This window comes from Mesoplodon densirostris, chromosome 14, assembly GCF_025265405.1.
Source record: "Mesoplodon densirostris isolate mMesDen1 chromosome 14, mMesDen1 primary haplotype, whole genome shotgun sequence".
Classification (NCBI taxonomy): Eukaryota; Metazoa; Chordata; class Mammalia; order Artiodactyla; family Ziphiidae; genus Mesoplodon; species Mesoplodon densirostris.
The window spans coordinates 51,485,592-51,501,893 of record NC_082674.1 but is presented as its reverse complement, the minus strand read 5'-3'; the positions used below and the strand labels follow the sequence as shown (position 1 = coordinate 51,501,893).

Here is a 16,302-nt window from a genome sequence, read left to right as displayed (position 1 = left end):
TCCATTCCTCTCCCTCGGCAACCACAAGTCTGATCTCTATGTCAGTGAGTCTGTTTCTGTTCTGTAGATAGGTTCATTTGTGCCATATTTTAGTTTCCACATGTAAGTGATATCATATGGCATTTGTCTTTCTCTTTCTGACTTACTTCACTTAGTGTGATAATTACTTGCATCCATGTTGCTGCAAATGGCATTATTTCATTCTTTTTTTATGACTGAGTAGTATTCCATTGTATATATGTACCAAAGCTTCTTTATCCATTCATCTGTCGATGGACATTTAGGTTGTTTCCATGTTTTGGCTATTATGAACAGTGCTGCTAATGAACATAGGGGTGCATGTACCTTTTTGAATTATAGTTTTTTCTGGGTATGTGCCCAGGAGGGGATTGCTGAATCATATGGTAATTCTATTTTTAGTTTTCTAAAGAACCTCCCTACTGTTCTCCAGCAGTACAACTTACATTCCCACCAACAGTGTATGAGGGTTCCCTTTTCTCCACACCCTCTACAGCATTTGTTATTTGTAGACTTTTTAATGATGGCCATTCTGACCAGTGTGAGGTAGTACCTCATTGTAGTTTTGATTTGCATTTCTCTAATAATTAGTGACGTTGAGCATCTTTTCATGTGCCTATTGGCCATCCATACGTCTTCTTTGGAGAAATGTCTATTAAGGACTTCTGCCCATTTTTCAATTGGGTTGTTTGCTTTTTTGTTGTTGAGTCGTATGAGCTGTTTTTATATTTGGGAGGTTAAGCCCTTGTCGGTCGCATCATTTGCAAATAATTTCTCCCATTCTGTAGGTGGTCTTTTCCTTCTTTTTATGGTTTCCTTTGCTGTGCAAAAGCTTGTAAGTTTGATTAGGTCCCATTTGTTTATTTTTGTTTTTGTTTCTATTGCCTTGGGAGACTGACCTAAGAAAATATTGGTACGATTAGAAAATGTTTTGCCTATGCTTTCTTCTAGGAGTTCTGTGGTGTCATGTCTTATGTTTAAGTCTTTAAGCCATTTTGAGTTTATTTTTGTGCATGGTGTGAGGGTGTGTTCTAACTTCATTTATTTACATGCAGCTGTCCAACTTTCCCAGCACCACTTGCTGAAGAGACTGTCTTTTTCCCATTTTATATTCTTGTCTCCTTTGTTGAAGATTAATTGACAATAGGTGTGTGGGTTTATTTCTGGGCTCTCTATTCTGTTCCATTGATCCATATGTGACAACATGCCATTTTTAATTCCTCCCCTTCTCTCTCTGTTCTTCCTTCCTTCCACCTCTGCTTGAATCAGCTTCAATCCCTGGCCTTACTGTAACCCATTCTCATAGTTTGGTGCTGGATGCACCCCCAGCTCAGAACTCTATGAGTTCTGAAAGCCATTCCCTGGACTTCGCTGGTGGTGCAGTGGTTAAGAATACACCTGCCAATGCAGGGATCACAGGTTCGATCCCTGGTCCAGGAAGATCCCACATGCTGCGGAGCAACTAAGCCCCTGTGCTGCAACTACTGAGCCTGCACTCTAGAGCCCGGAAGCCACAACTACTGAGCCCGTGCACCAAAACTGTTGAAGCCCGCATGCTCTAGGGCCTGCGGGCCACAGCTACTGAACCTGCTTGCTGCAATTACTGAAGCCCACACGCCTAGAGCCTATGCTCCGCAACAAGAGAAGCCACCGCAACAAGAAGCCCGTGCACTGCAACATAGAGTAGCCCCTGCTCGCCACAACTAGAGAAAGCCCACGCACAGCAACAAAGACCCAACGCAGCCAAACAAAAAAAAACAAAAAAAAAATCCATTCCCAGGCATAGAGTTTCCATGATATGTGTATACAGGTATATGCTTGTGTGTGTGTGTCTGTATGTCTGTGTATGGCCAGAGTGCACAAGCACTTTTAGCAAGCACGTTATTCAACTGCCCCATTTAGCAAAGCTGAGCCCAGGATTAAATTCTGTGGTTTCTGAATTTTCAGGAGGTGACATGCTGCCTTTGGTATCAAATTTGATTAAACTTGATAACTTTAATGCCATTTGGTTGTGTTGCAGAGGAAGAATTAAATTGCTTACTCTAGAGAATGAATTTTTTCCACTAAGGAATAGAACATTTATTAAAATTATCTTGGTGACTGAAAGGGGGAAATGTACTTCTTTTTCCTCAGCAGAAGCAGGTCCAAGGCATTATTAGCGTGTGATAAAAATTGAATAATTGAGCAACACTGACTACTTTGGGATTCAGGTTTCCAGCCCCGGCTGTGTGATTAGTTCAGTCCAACCTGCTGGCATGCTTAAGCAGGGAGCCTGCAAAGGATTAGGAAGGAAAAACCCTTGAACAAATCTCAGGTACTGAAGACATTTGATTTAATTTTACATGTTACACATGGTAATCTGGTTTCCCTTGGCAACCTCCAGTTCTACCCTACTTTATAATCAGAAGATGGCAGGTAGATTACAGACTTGATGGCATCATCTGGAAGTGACCATAGGGAACAGAGTTTGCCTCAAAAGAGGAGAGAAAAAGGTCAATATAAAAGGACAGAAGAGTCTGAGTTCCCTTAAAAAAAGGACAGATAGTTCTCTATAGCTCAGATACCCATGAGGGATTCATTGATGAGGGAGGTTCCAGAACTACTTATAGCAGAGCAGTTTGGGACGTGAGGGAAAGGGATCCAGCCTTTTAAGTCTTTAAAGGGATAATAATTTTATTACTTGTGAAATACAGATAAGGTTTTAGTTCAAAAATGACAGTAATAGTTACCATTTATTAAGTACATGCCAGGAATCTTACTTGGTTCTTTACATACATAATTTCATTAAATCCTTATAATATCTCTGCAAGGGGAGTATTAATATCCCTTTACAGATGAGGAAACAAGTATTTATTGATCTGTTAAATAAAGTATGGAGGCTGAAGGAAGGTGGGGTAACACTGAATACAAGGTTTCAACCTTAGTCGATTTATTTATTTTATTTTATTTTATTTTTTTAATTTTTTTGCGGTACGCGGGCTTCTCACTGCTGTGGCCTCTCCCGTTGCGGAGCACAGGCTCCGGATGCGCAGGCTCAGCGGCCATGGCTCACGGGCCCAGCCGCTCCGCGGCATGTGGGATCTTCCCAGACCGAGGCACGAACCCGCGTCCCCTGCATCGGCAGGCGGACTCGCAACCACTGCGCCACCAGGGAAGCCCTATTTTACTATTATTTTTTTTTCTATGATCTCAAAGTCCTTTAAGTCTTAATAGCCCCTGTTACAAAACAGTATACTAAGTAATGTCCATTAATGATGACCTTTAGCCATCCAGAAAAATTTAAATTACAATCATCTTAGTCTAACTCTCTTACTTTATACATTAGGAAACTGAGTGCCAGAAATCTGGTAAAGCCTAAAGCCAGGTCTTCTGACAACTCATAATTTGTGTATTACACCATGCCCATGCACTTTCAGAGAGGGCTTGAGTAAATGGAAGGCAAGAAGGAAGGGGTCTTGCAGCGCTATAAATGGTATTAGTTTGAGCTAGCAAAGTAAACAAAACTAACAGATCGGAAGGTACTGATGAGACATTTAGGCATTGGGAACAGTTCTAGTTCTTACCTAGCTAGTGATTAATTTATTCTGCTTGGCTCATGTCTGAACAAAGTAATGCACCTAATGTTTCCAAATGATCCTAAGTCTTTAGCAGTCTCTGGTGCCCCACCAGCCACTTGAAGTTTAAAAGGACAGGGTTCTACATATGCACAACAAAAGCTGTCTCTCTCTCTCTCTCTCTGTCTCTCTGTCTCTCTCTGTCTCTCTCTTTCTCTTTGTCTTTGTCTCCCTGTCTCTCTCTCTCTGTCTTGCTCTCTCTGTCCCTCTCTTTCTCCAGGTCTTGAAGTGGATGTGACTGGCCATTTTTGTGACATGTAGAAGCAGAGACTACTTATGGCATTTTATTGACTTACACATGTATGCTTCTGTCATGTTCACAGAATGCTGTATATACAAGGAAGGCCATGTATTACCTTTCTTTAAGGTGAAAGCTATGGGAGTCTAATGGCAAACTGAGAAATCTTAGTGTCACACACTTACCATGCAAAGCATTTTATATGAATTTCACTTAATCCTCATAACGACCATGACTGTGAATGTTACTGTTTTCATTTTAGCAACTTTTTCAGTTTTTTATTAATCCTTCCCAGAACATTCTCCCTAGCATTTAATTATGAGAATTTTCAAAACTATATTAAAGTTGAAAGAATTGTACAGTGAACACCCATATACCCACCTAGATTCTATACTTGTTGCTATTTTTCTTTATTTGCTTTATTATATACCTATCAATTTATCCAGCTACCCATCTTAGTTTTTGTTGTATTTCAAAGTGAGTTATAGACATTAGCACATTTTACTCCTAAACACTTACATGTGGATATCATTAGTTAGCGTTAAAAATGTTAGCTCTATTAAAAAAACAAAAACAAAAAACTGAGGCCTTCTTTGGGGACATAATATGTACTCCTCAATCACTTTGAGCTTTCCCCTATGAAATAGTAAGTTTTTTTAAAAAAATGTAAGCTACCCATATTAAAAAACACTTGTAACTCATTAATGAGAAATAGAAATCTGTGGGGAGGAGGGGGATACCACTGTTGAATTCGTAGGCCACAGCAAGCCAGCACTACAAAGTGGCATCTTACCTCACTTCTGATTTTAAATGAGATTGAGGTCATTGCCGAATTTCTGAACACTAACTCCTCTCCAAAAAAGGAGAGTTTGATTAGCAAATTACTTAGGCAGTTCACTAATGATATTGGAACCAAATTTCAATGAACATTTTTTCCCTTTTCTTTCTGGGTGTGACTAAATTGCCTACAGCATGCTGCATGGTTGCTGGTAAAACAGGAAATGGGGTAAGTAATTTAGGTAGGGAATTTTTACTACCCTTTAAATATAAGCTACCTGATTCTTAAAGTACTTTTACTACTACTATCTCTTTTTTTAGAGGGAGTTCACCAGCTGCTAGAGAAATTGGCACAAAGAAGAAATTTTTATTGTATATATTTAAGGTGTTAACCTTGTTTAATTGGTTTATTTGCACAGCATATTAGTAGTCTATTAAAGCAGACTCATATTTTTTTGTAGATTTATCATGAATGTAAATGCATGTAGTTTGGCAACTTATTTTAAAGGAACACATTTTATACTAATCTTAGAAACTAAATTATAAAACTAATTATGCTATAAAAGATACATAGTAAAGTCCTAGTTAAGGCAGAACAACAGTGAGTTTATACATAGATAAGACATAGAAAACATAGGTCCACAATCCTTTATCTGAAACCCTTGGTGCCAAATGTGTTTTGAAATTTAGAATTTTTTAGACTTTGGAAATGTAATGCAGTATAAATACCATATAAAATATACCCATCTCCTCCAGGGTCTGGGGTAGTACTATATAATCAAACATTAATATTTCTGCAGTGAAATATATGAATAGTCACAATAAATTTGATAAACAAAGTCTAAATAAATAGCCTCACATGTTCAAGTCAGAGTTTGGTTGCCAACTGAGTTAAGGAAAAAATCTTTAATTTCCCAGAGCTTTCTGGATTTTGAAATTAAAAATTTTATACCAGTGTGAAAAGGACCATGTGACTACTGGAGTTTCCTGTGTACTCTGGAAAGAAAACCACAGAGAGAAGTATAAATTTCTGTATCAGAATCTCATACTTGGTGTTTTATAGAAAATTAGTTGATTTGGCTTTTTTGTGTATGTTGTATTTCACATCTGCATTTTTAAAAGGGTAATAACCACATATTTATTAAAGGTTTGGGGGTTCTGTTCGGTTATGTTAAGTTAGTCTCAAATGCTTGTTATTCTGGCATAATAAAATTTGGTCCTATGTTTGAGAAATTTGTTAGCATAGTCAAGTCAGAGCATGCTATTTTTTAAATGTTTCCAGTTTCCATCTACCTTGCTTGCTGTTGTTATTTCTTATTGAAGTATTTTAAACTAAGCTTAGTTCTTCCAAAAGATCCTGATCAATATAAGGATACTAGAACAGAAAAAAATATAGAATAGTAGTCTTTTCTCTCAGTGTCCCTAGTTCATTCTAATATCAAAAGGTTGTGGAGGAATTGCCATTAAAGAATTGATTCAAGGAATTTAGGAAAAAATGTTTTGGATATTTTGGTTCATGTTTGCTCTAGAATGGTTATCCTGTTGTATCTATAGCAAAAGTGATCCTAATTGATATCCTCATCATTAGTTATCTAACAGAGGAAAGAGGGAAATGCAGTTACTAAGTATTAAATTGGTACTGAATTTACCTTAATGACTACTGATTCCTCTAAAGGACCATCAGCCATAAGCTAAGGACCTTTGTGAAAACATTCACCCTAAATTATATTAGAAAAGCTATTAGCCACATTCAACTTGCAGGATTGAAAATTTAGAGTTTTAAGTATTGTATTTTTGCCTTAAATGTGAGGTTAAGGTTTCCAAAATGTCTCTTAACCCTTTCTTATAGCTCTTTAATCTGGAAGGAAAAAATACCTGTAGTTGAAGTTTTGAAACTGGATTAACGTGCTTTAAATGTTTTTCAAAGACATGAGGGACTTAAAGTATCAGTTTTCTTAAATATATAATGAGTAATGTTTTAATCCATTTTTAGGATTGGCTTTGGCTACAATCCTTTGTATTCTCTAGAGTCTAAACAATTTTTAAAGGGTTTTCCATTCTTGTGTTTTCTGTTTCACCTTTTTGTTCTTTAAAATATATGGTCATCCCTTAATTATTTACTTTTCAACTGCAATGCTATTTTATGCAAATATCATTAGTTAAACTGTTGATATAATATCAAGATAGTCTGAAAATTTCTAAAATGTTTCTGATAGTCAGAGAACTAGGAACGGTTTATGAAGCTAAAACGCTCAGTGTTTGAATAATTTCTTAAGTGTAAAGAAGTAACTTAATTTTTTTGTCAGATGTAGGGCTTATCAGAGTATTTCATTGTTAAACCACAATCCCAAAGCATATGAAAGCATTCTGTTTAACCAGTTATTCTCAGCTGGATAAGAATGGGTAGATCAACTATTTCTTAATTTGCATTTTTAGAGGGACAGTGGTCTTTATGTGTGTGTGTGTGTGTGTATTTAGATCAATTAAGTTTAGCCATTAGCTACATTATTTTTTGTTTTCTACCTGTAGTTCGTAGTGTCTTTTGGTCTTGAGGAATTAAATTACAATGGATATTGACTATATTGTCCTTTCTAATAGTGAAAATAGGACATTGAAAGAAATGATTCACAAGTTGGCCTAAACACCTCTTTTGTTAAAAGCAGTCCTGTAAATAGCTATAAGACTGATTTGAAGTTTTAATTATTTGAATGATACAGCCTGTTTAATAGTGATATTGCAGAGTAGGACTGTTTAAATATTACCATACCATGTTTTTCTTTCCTTTTACTTCAGTTCCTTTCTATCTCATTTTAGGTTACAAACTAAAAGCTAGAACTCATAATTGGGACTTCCCCAAACCTATTTATTGGCTCATGAGTAGATTTGGGGGGAATGTAAAATATTTATTGAGATATTTATATGTTGTTAAATTGATAAGCATTCTAGAACACTGATACTTTAGGATTTAATACTTGTTCTTCACCAGTAAAGAGAAGTACAGCTTTTACATCAATTTCCCAAAAGTAAGCCTCCATTATCAGGAAGAGAGTAGATACAAACATTTTTGGTCTGAGATTATTGTAATACACAGTTTGTAGTTTCTAAGCAATAAATAATCCTCTCTATTCCACCTTTCCATCTTCTGATGTATAAATCCTGGAATCTGGCAATTGTATCTCAGAAAAACCTCATTTGTATGCTTTTGTCTTTGAAGCTTCAAAAACTGTCTTATATGCCATTAAAAAAAAAGCAGTTTCTTGATTCTACTAGAATATAGGTCCATGAACTGAGGAATTTTTGTCTGCTTTGGTCTCTGCTTTCTATCTAATGTGTAGAATAGTGCCTGGGACATAGTAGGCACTCAATAATACATACTTTTTAATAATCACATAAATTCTTGCTTTCATAAAAATGAAGCTTTTCATGTCAGTGAATTAATTTTTATGTTATTCAGAAAGCAGAGTCTGTCGCTGGAAAGAAATGATACAGTTCAGCTAAAAGAAGCCTACAAATGGATAACTCACCCCCTGTTTTCAGAGGAACTGGGTGTTCCCTTTGATGGAAAGGTATTGGGACATCAGCACTGTTAATTTTATTCTGTGGTTTTACTAGTTTTACTTCATTATATGGCAGAGTTTTGGTTATCCAAAAGAATCTTCTCTTTCAATAATCCAATGAAGGATTTTTAAACTCTTAAAATGTTAATTTCTAACAGTCTTAAATTGAGGTTAAAGTTTTTCTTTCTTTCTTTTTTTTTTTCTTAAATTTCTTTGTGATCCAAGACACTTATAACAGGTGCAGTGTATCCTAATTGACCTTAAAAGGTTAGAAGTGAATCTTTGCCTTTAGTATATTTATAGTTTAATTAGATAGACAGATTTACTGATACAAAGCTAAACATAAATAACTATGAACAAGTATGGAGTCAACTCTAGACTATTTAATTTTGGTTATCTGCGGCTAATTTTGTTTTCAAATATGCAGACAGACCCTATTCAACTACAGTGAGCATGGGCTCAACCTATCCCACCTTGTTCGTATCTCAGGTCCCTCTGTTTAATTTTAAGCAGACTGCCTTTGAAACCAGAACACTTACCATCTCCCCTATTCCAAGGCAGACCTTGCCTCAGCCTTTGAAATGGATTGAATTTTAGGGAAGAGTTCAGTAGGTTTCCAGACATGGAAACAGGACATATTCCCAGCTCCTCTTAAATTAGACTTTAATAGTATGGCCCCATTGCTTCATCATTTTGCATGAAGGAAATTCCCTGAATATCAGACACACCCCTATTCAAGTAAAGTCACAAAACCATCTTTCAAAGCTAAGTAATTAAAAATTTTTCCTTGTTCTGAGTTATATAGCTCTGTTTCCCTCTGTTAGTAAGAGTAAGCTCTGTCCTTTAAACCGAATACTAAGAGAATAGAGAATAAAACCACTTCACAGATAGTATAAAGAGGAAATGAGGTGATGAAAGTACTTTGGAAATTAGAGAAGTCATTGATGCAAAATATTTTAACCTCAAATTTCAGTTTGAAGCACAGATAATTTTACACGTTGAATCAGTGAGAACAGAAAATAGAAAACAAAAGATGCGGTAATGTTCTAATGGATTCAGGATGAATGAAGTTTTCTTGAGTAAAAGGAATGTGTTGTAATTTTAATTTTATTTTGTAGATTAGACTAGAGCAAAAATTTAGCTATTCACTATTGTGATTATAGAGTCGCTAATAAGCCTGCTGACGATCCGATGCAATCAGTAAATATAGAACTCAATAAAAAAGGAAAAATTGTTATATGGTATGATATTTATATATTTTTCTCAGTGTGGAATTTTGTATAATCTCCATGGAGGTAAATGTATATAGAGTATGAACTTGTGCTTTTTTGTGTACAAGGATGTTCATTGTGGCATTTTTTAAAAACAGAAAAACGTAACTAAAACTTAAACGTCCAACAGTCCCTAGAGTGGAAAAGATGTTCATGATGCAATATTAATTGAATTAAGCAATTTTCCAAGTCTGTTTAATATACAAAGAAGTATATACATTTATGTTTATATTCATAAAAATGGCTAGAAGGAAACATGCCAAACTGTTACTGGTTCTACCTCAGTGGAATGGGATTGAAAACCCATCCTGTTTGATTATTTTATAATTTATTATGATCACTTTTTTAATAAAACAAAAAATTAAAATCTTGCTTTTAAAAGTCAAATCCATTAAGAAGTTTGAGCACTTAAAACAAGCCTCATACAGAGTTTTTAAGCATGTGCATAAAGTGCTATTTGCTTTGCTAATAATTCTAATCATGGTACTGAGAGGAGTAATTCTTCATTTCTTTCAGTTATCCCTTTCCAATTCCCTGAATTCTCATTCATCTTCATACCTAATTGTACATTTATATATTTTTCTCAGTGTGGAATTTTGTATAACCTTATACAAAATATATACATGTAGAAAAAATATACTTGTACAAAAATGTATACATGTACAAAAAATCATACAAATTTATTTTAAATTTTGTTTTAAAGTTGTTTTTTGTAGGATCACTGATGATTGAGTTTTAGAAGTTAAAAAAAAAAAAAGACGATTTCCTTTACAGCTGCCCTGTGAACAAGCTGATTTGAAAACAGTAGTATTTCCAGTTTTCCTTGTCACTCTTTTTCTGAGCCAATCTTTGAGAGTTAATTTCTGTTTCCATTCATAAGTTGTTAGATGTTAGTTTCCTTTTGCTCATCTTTAAACTGTCTTTATAATTTTTAGAGCTTGTTTGAAGTGAGTGTGGTCTTTGCTCACCCAGAAACAGTTGAGGATTGCCACTTCCTGTAAGTTACAATGTAAACAACAATGCCAATTGTGCAACATTGTTAATTTTTTTTTGATTTTCATGAAAATAGTATTGCTCTTCTTTCTAATGAGCCTGTTAGAACTTGTCATGTCTTAGTAGGTTGTGAGCTGTCTGACATAAGGGTCTAGGCAAACCAATGCAGCTCATATAGGGATTCATTTTGTCTGCTTCTGATATCCTGAATTTAGCAGCCATGTTGTATAAAATATATTTGAATTTTATCCTCCCCAAAATAAACTCATTAATCTTTTATATTACCTTGAATTTTACTTAGACGTGCGATATGCCCAGATTGTTTCAAGCCAGCCAAAAACAAACAGGTAAGGAAGGATTCCTGCTTCTTACTCTTTAGTGAGTTTTGTCTGAGCTGAATATTCAAATTAACAACAAAAAGGATATGCATTAGAAATGTTGGCAATCTATTATACTAAGAATCAGTCTTTAAATATTTCCATTTGCTACATTTATTTCCATTTTTTCAATTCTCAACACCTTTGCCTTTGGCTGGGAAGTTGTAACACACAAATGTTCTCATGCTTGTGTCAGTGTCTGGATTGTTTCCCCAAGATTATGTCATCTGGGAAAATACCTGTTCAGTATCATCACCATTCCAAACTTTTGTCTAATATTTATTTTCTAGAAATCGGTATTTTGAAAATATAATCCAAAGTAAATTATTTTATTTAGAACAGTCCTGAATTAATAGAGCCTATTTCAGGCTACATTTGCCAAAAGGTATTTTATTTAAACTCTCCTTTACTGTCTGATGTGAGCTGGTATTCATGTTAATGAGAAAAATTAGTTAGCATGTACTTTTAGTTTCTATTATGCCAGGATAGAATAGCATGGCACGATATTGGCAAGCTTTCACACCCCAGTTACTTAGCTGGTTTTGTGTAGACTCAGGCATTCCTAGTTTTACCGACATCAATTTTGCTGTTGTGGTTGTTATTTATTGCCAAAGATACATCTTTTGGTCTTTCCTCTTGCCTGGGGTGGGAAGGGAGGGTTGGGGAGTTTGTAACATTTGCCAAATGCCCTGTGTGGAAATAATCAGAAATGCAGGAAGCCTAAAACACTGCTTGCCTCCTTTTCTCACATCATGGTATACCTAGAACATTGCCATGTTTGGCCAGCACCCTGAGGTTAACAGACGAAGTTGCTCTAAGTTGTAAGTAATAGGCCTGGGGGTTCTCATTGTTCCAGGCCCTGCCCCTCAGCCCTTGTGAACTAGAGGGATCTGGGCACAACTGTAGCCCAGTGGTGTGCTTTGCCATACCAATTGGGAAGCTCTGCCCAAATGAGCTGTAAGCCATATTTATATTAAAGATCTAGTTTTATTTTTTGTTATCTTTGAGGAAGTATATAAGTACCAGCATCAAATAACAGAGTAAGGAAGTTTTTGTCAAATGATCATGGACACCACGCCATTTGGCCAGTAGGTGTTGTATAGTCTTAAATGTAGTTTTCCTGCCTTATGGCTGGGAATAATTTGAATGACCTTTTGAGATTCTTTCAGGCCTAAGATTTCATATCTTAACAAACAGGTCCTTAATTTTTAATTCTAACCCTACGACACCTTAGGGTTCCCCAGAATATGGTTTAGAAAATCATTTCTTTGATGATAAACTGTTTAGATACCTACATTATTCTTCTTTTCAGTCAAGTATAATTTCTCATAACAGAAGAAATAATTGTGATTTATCACAGTGACCACAAATATATGCACTAATTAGTTCTAGTATATCTACCACGAGGTTTGGCTTTTCTTATTTTAAAAAACCCAGAGTGGGACATTTGTAGATGCCCTTTTATTCAGTATAGTGGATTCATTTACTTTCTCAGAGGTTGGTGAGTGATATTGAATTGCTAGATGCCAAGTCAGGCTGGTTGGCTCTGTTTTACCCCTTACCCTGGCAGCCAACTCCTAAACTATATACCGTGGCCCCTGAAGGGACGTAGGGAAGAAAAGATAGATGGGTCAGCCTAAACTTCTTTTGAGGTCTAGGAAAAAATATTCAAAGCACATTTCCTGCAATGTCATCATTTTTGTATTTGAGTAATACCACATTGTGAGGGGAATGGGAGAGTGCAGTGAAGAAGACATTCTGCTAGATCCACCTGGTATTAGAGACATAGACTAGATTGAAGAGAAGGGTTATAGGGTCTACCAATCACAGAACTGACAGTATGAACACTTGTGCTTCATTTATTTTCTTGAAGTTATTAAATATTTCTCCCTTTTAAGTATGGTTTAAAATGATATAATTTCTCCAACCGTGTTCTTTGTTTCAACTCTGATGAGTTGAATGATGAGTCACTTATATAGGTGATAAATGTCTTTTCTTTTCATTTTACCCTATATAGTCAGTATTCACTAGAATGGCAGTTATGAAAGCTTTGAATAAGATTAAAGAAGAGGATTTCCGCAAGTAAGTAGAATTATAGAAACAAGAAATAATCGTGGAATTTTAGAATAAAGGGAATGTTAAAGTGAAAGAGCGGCATGGACATATATACACTACCAAACGTAAGGTAGATAGCTAGTGGGAAGCAGCCGCATAGCACAGGGAGATCAGCTCGGTGCTTTGTGACCGCCTGAAGGGGTGGGATAGGGAGGGTGGGAGGGAGACGCAAAAGGGAGGGGATATGGAAACATATGTATATGTATAACTGATTAAATTTGTTATAAAGCAAAAAATTAAAAAAAAATCTTCATAGCTAAAAAAAAAAACATTATGAATAAACCTGTACGAAAATAAAAAAAAAATAAAGGGAATGTTAGAAATAATCTGCATTATCTCAAAAACAAGACTGGATATATTTTAGGGAACAGGATTGTGTCTTAATCTTTATTATATCCCCAATCCCTGGCTCAGTATCTGGCATGTAGTGGTGTTCGTAAATGTCAAATTAATATTTGAATTTATGAATCATGTCCAACTTCTTTATCTTTTAGAGGAGGATATTGAGGTCCAAAGAGGGAGTTGACTTGCCTAAGATTTCAACTGGGCAGTAGAGAGTGGACGTAGAGCCAGGTTTCCTGATTCTCTAGCCTACGACTGGCCCCATTACATCCCTTATCCTGGATTTCCTGTTATTGTACGTCTTCAGAAGAGGGAGAAAAGGGCCCCTGAGTTTCCTTTCTTGTTAAAATATACTGAACTACAGTAAATCTTAGATTTAATTCTCAGTGTATTCATTTTATTTAATAAAATATTATCATAGTTACCCTTCCAGAAGAAGTTATGAGGAATGTTTCATATATTTTACTGACTAAACATGAGTCTCAGAATGGAAATATTTTTATTAAAAAAAAATTTTTTTTTTTTGGCCATGCTGCATGGCTTGTGGGATCTTAGTTCCCCGAACAGGGATTGAACCTGTGCCCCTTGCAGTTGAAGCACAGAGTCCTAACCACTGGAGTGCCAGGGAATTCCCTATTAAACTTTAGGAAGTAAAGACAGTTACTCTCCACAAGCAATAGTTCCTGAGTTTCTAAGTGCTTTCTTTGTTAAGACATCTTGGGAAACGGAATGAAAACTTTAAGACAAGCATTTTGGATTAAGTGCACATCTAGTCATTTACAGGTAGATTCCATTCCATGGCTCTGGAATTTCTCAGATGGTGGACAGAGAATAAAGCCATACATTGCTCTTTCTGGTCTGTCCTCAGCTGGATTGAAGTTTCTTAGCTAAAGGATAGAGTCTGCCATATTCCACTTTTTCTGGCTCTGTGGTCTGATTCCCAAGGTCATAGTTGAAATGAAGAGGAAAAAGAGAGAAAAATGTTGGAGTACCCTCCCCACAGGTGGGACATGCTCATGGGGCCAGTCTCTGACTGCACACCAGCTTTACCCAAATGACTGAGGACCTTGTCAGCCAGCAGCAAGTGTTCATGGATAGCAAAATGAACCTGGAGAGGTTTCCACTACATATAGATGGATTTTTTTCCCCCAAATCTCCAGGTTGATTTTGGAAACTGTCATTTGGGAACATGAGGCCTCCTGAGCATGAATGTTACTAGTGAGCCCTTATTTACTTAGTGCCACTCTCATGTATTAAAAGTGGTACTCCAGAGGCCTAAGAGACCCTTATGGTTCCAAAACTTAAAATTAGGGAGAGGCTTAGTCCTTGAGAGACTCAGGCTCTGTGTAACTCAGACAGTGCTGATTCATCTTAGTTATGTGGTTCAATATCATGTCTGGAAAATAGTAGCTGTAAAATTTATTTTGTTTTGCAGGCAGTTTCCTTGTCCTCCAAACTCACCAAAGGCTGTATGCAGTGTTGTTGAAATTGAATGTGCTCATGGTGCTGTTTTTGTGGCTGGTAAAATATTTAGTCCAGGATATACTTACATTGTCAATTTTCTCTCCTTTCTGAAAAACTCAACTAACTCCTCCTCTGTTTCCTTCTTACTGTTGTTAATAATTTCTGATTAGTTAACTCTTTTGAGAACTAGATCTGATAACCAAGTTTATTGTAGGTTCTGTAGGCATTCTTAAGGGTCACTCAGGAGATTTGTTATTTAAAATGCCATGTTGAAGGGAAATGATACTTCCCAGGTTTTAATAGTTTTCATCAGAGATGGCCAGGTAAAAATATGGGTACATGTACAGACCTGAAACTGGTCAGGAGAAGGGAGAGGATGTTTTATAACATGAAATCAATCCTGAAAAAAAGTTTTTGTTTTGAAAGCTACAGCTGTTTCATAGTAATAGCTGAAATGAAGTTGTTCTTTAGTCTTGACTATAATACCCTGCCCTGGGGTAATAGAAGCTACCTGCCTTGGAGTAGCTTTTTTCATAAACAGTGAGTCATATTCTGTTAGGGTTTTTTTTTTTTTTTTTTTTGCCTACAAAAACTTCAAAATTTCCTGTGTTTGAATTCTTTGGAATACATGATCACCAATGACTATTACACTGAGAGTATTATTAACCAGGCATAAAAACAGTAGTTGCTCTTTTTTTAAGTGATTCATAGTGTGTTCCATAATATTGTAACTTGTTCAGTCAGCCAAAAAAATTAATAAGTATATTGAGCATTCCTTTAGAACTCATTTGATGATTCATACCGTGTCTTTAGCCATCTCTTCTATTGCTACCTTAAATTTTTTCATTTAATTATGTGTATGTGTTGACTCTCCAAATTAGATTGTAAGTTAGTTGAAGGCTAAGCCTTGTTTTATATCATAGCACCTAGGATACTGGCACTCAATAAATAGCTGTTGCTTTCCTTTTTATCCTATTGTGTTAAGCACACCATTCCATCCAGGTAACCTTTATATTTCTTTGGCAGGGAGATATAATAAATACTCCAGGAATCTACCACAAACTCCTTGGATAATTGATGGAGAAAGGAAGCTGGACTCTTCAGTGGAAGAATTAATTTCAGACCATCTGTTGACAGTGTTCAAAGCAGAGAGTAAGTGTTATGATATTCATATTTTAGTTACATTGTCATTCATGAATAGACTTCTTGGAGGTGGCAGGAAAGATGTCTATATTTTGTAAACCACCACCAACTCTGGGCCCCTTGGCTGGCAGCTTCCTGTGAACAGGGACCGCCGTGTCCTGAGCTCCTCTGCCCTGGGCTGGATTTGAGCCAAGGTGCCCTAGGATTTCTCTCCTCTCTCAAGATTACGCTTTTTCCTGGGCAAATTCAAAACAATTGAAACTACTTTAAATGAATGCACTTAAGCTCTGACCTTGGGACACCTTGAGCCTCTGCCTCTTTTTGGGAATATGAGGTAATTAAAATACAGCTTCCACATCCAGTGCTTGTTCAAGAATAATCACTGGCAAATGC

General features: G+C 36.1%; 1 protein-coding gene across 4 annotated transcripts in view; it reads left to right on the top strand.

Annotated features, from left to right (window-relative positions):
* Nucleotides 1-16,302, top strand: part of PUS10 (pseudouridine synthase 10) — a 71,571-nt gene that overhangs the window by 36,814 nt on the left and 18,455 nt on the right. For all 4 annotated transcript variants that reach the window (XM_060117957.1, XM_060117956.1, XM_060117955.1 and 1 more), the window contains exons 5-11: nt 4,842-4,876; nt 8,102-8,213; nt 10,411-10,472; nt 10,770-10,815; nt 12,863-12,927; nt 14,738-14,823; nt 15,793-15,918. In XM_060117957.1, coding sequence (XP_059973940.1) covers nt 4,842-4,876; nt 8,102-8,213; nt 10,411-10,472; nt 10,770-10,815; nt 12,863-12,927; nt 14,738-14,823; nt 15,793-15,918 — 532 coding nt within the window. The remainder of the gene's footprint in view (nt 1-4,841; nt 4,877-8,101; nt 8,214-10,410; nt 10,473-10,769; nt 10,816-12,862; nt 12,928-14,737; nt 14,824-15,792; nt 15,919-16,302) is intronic.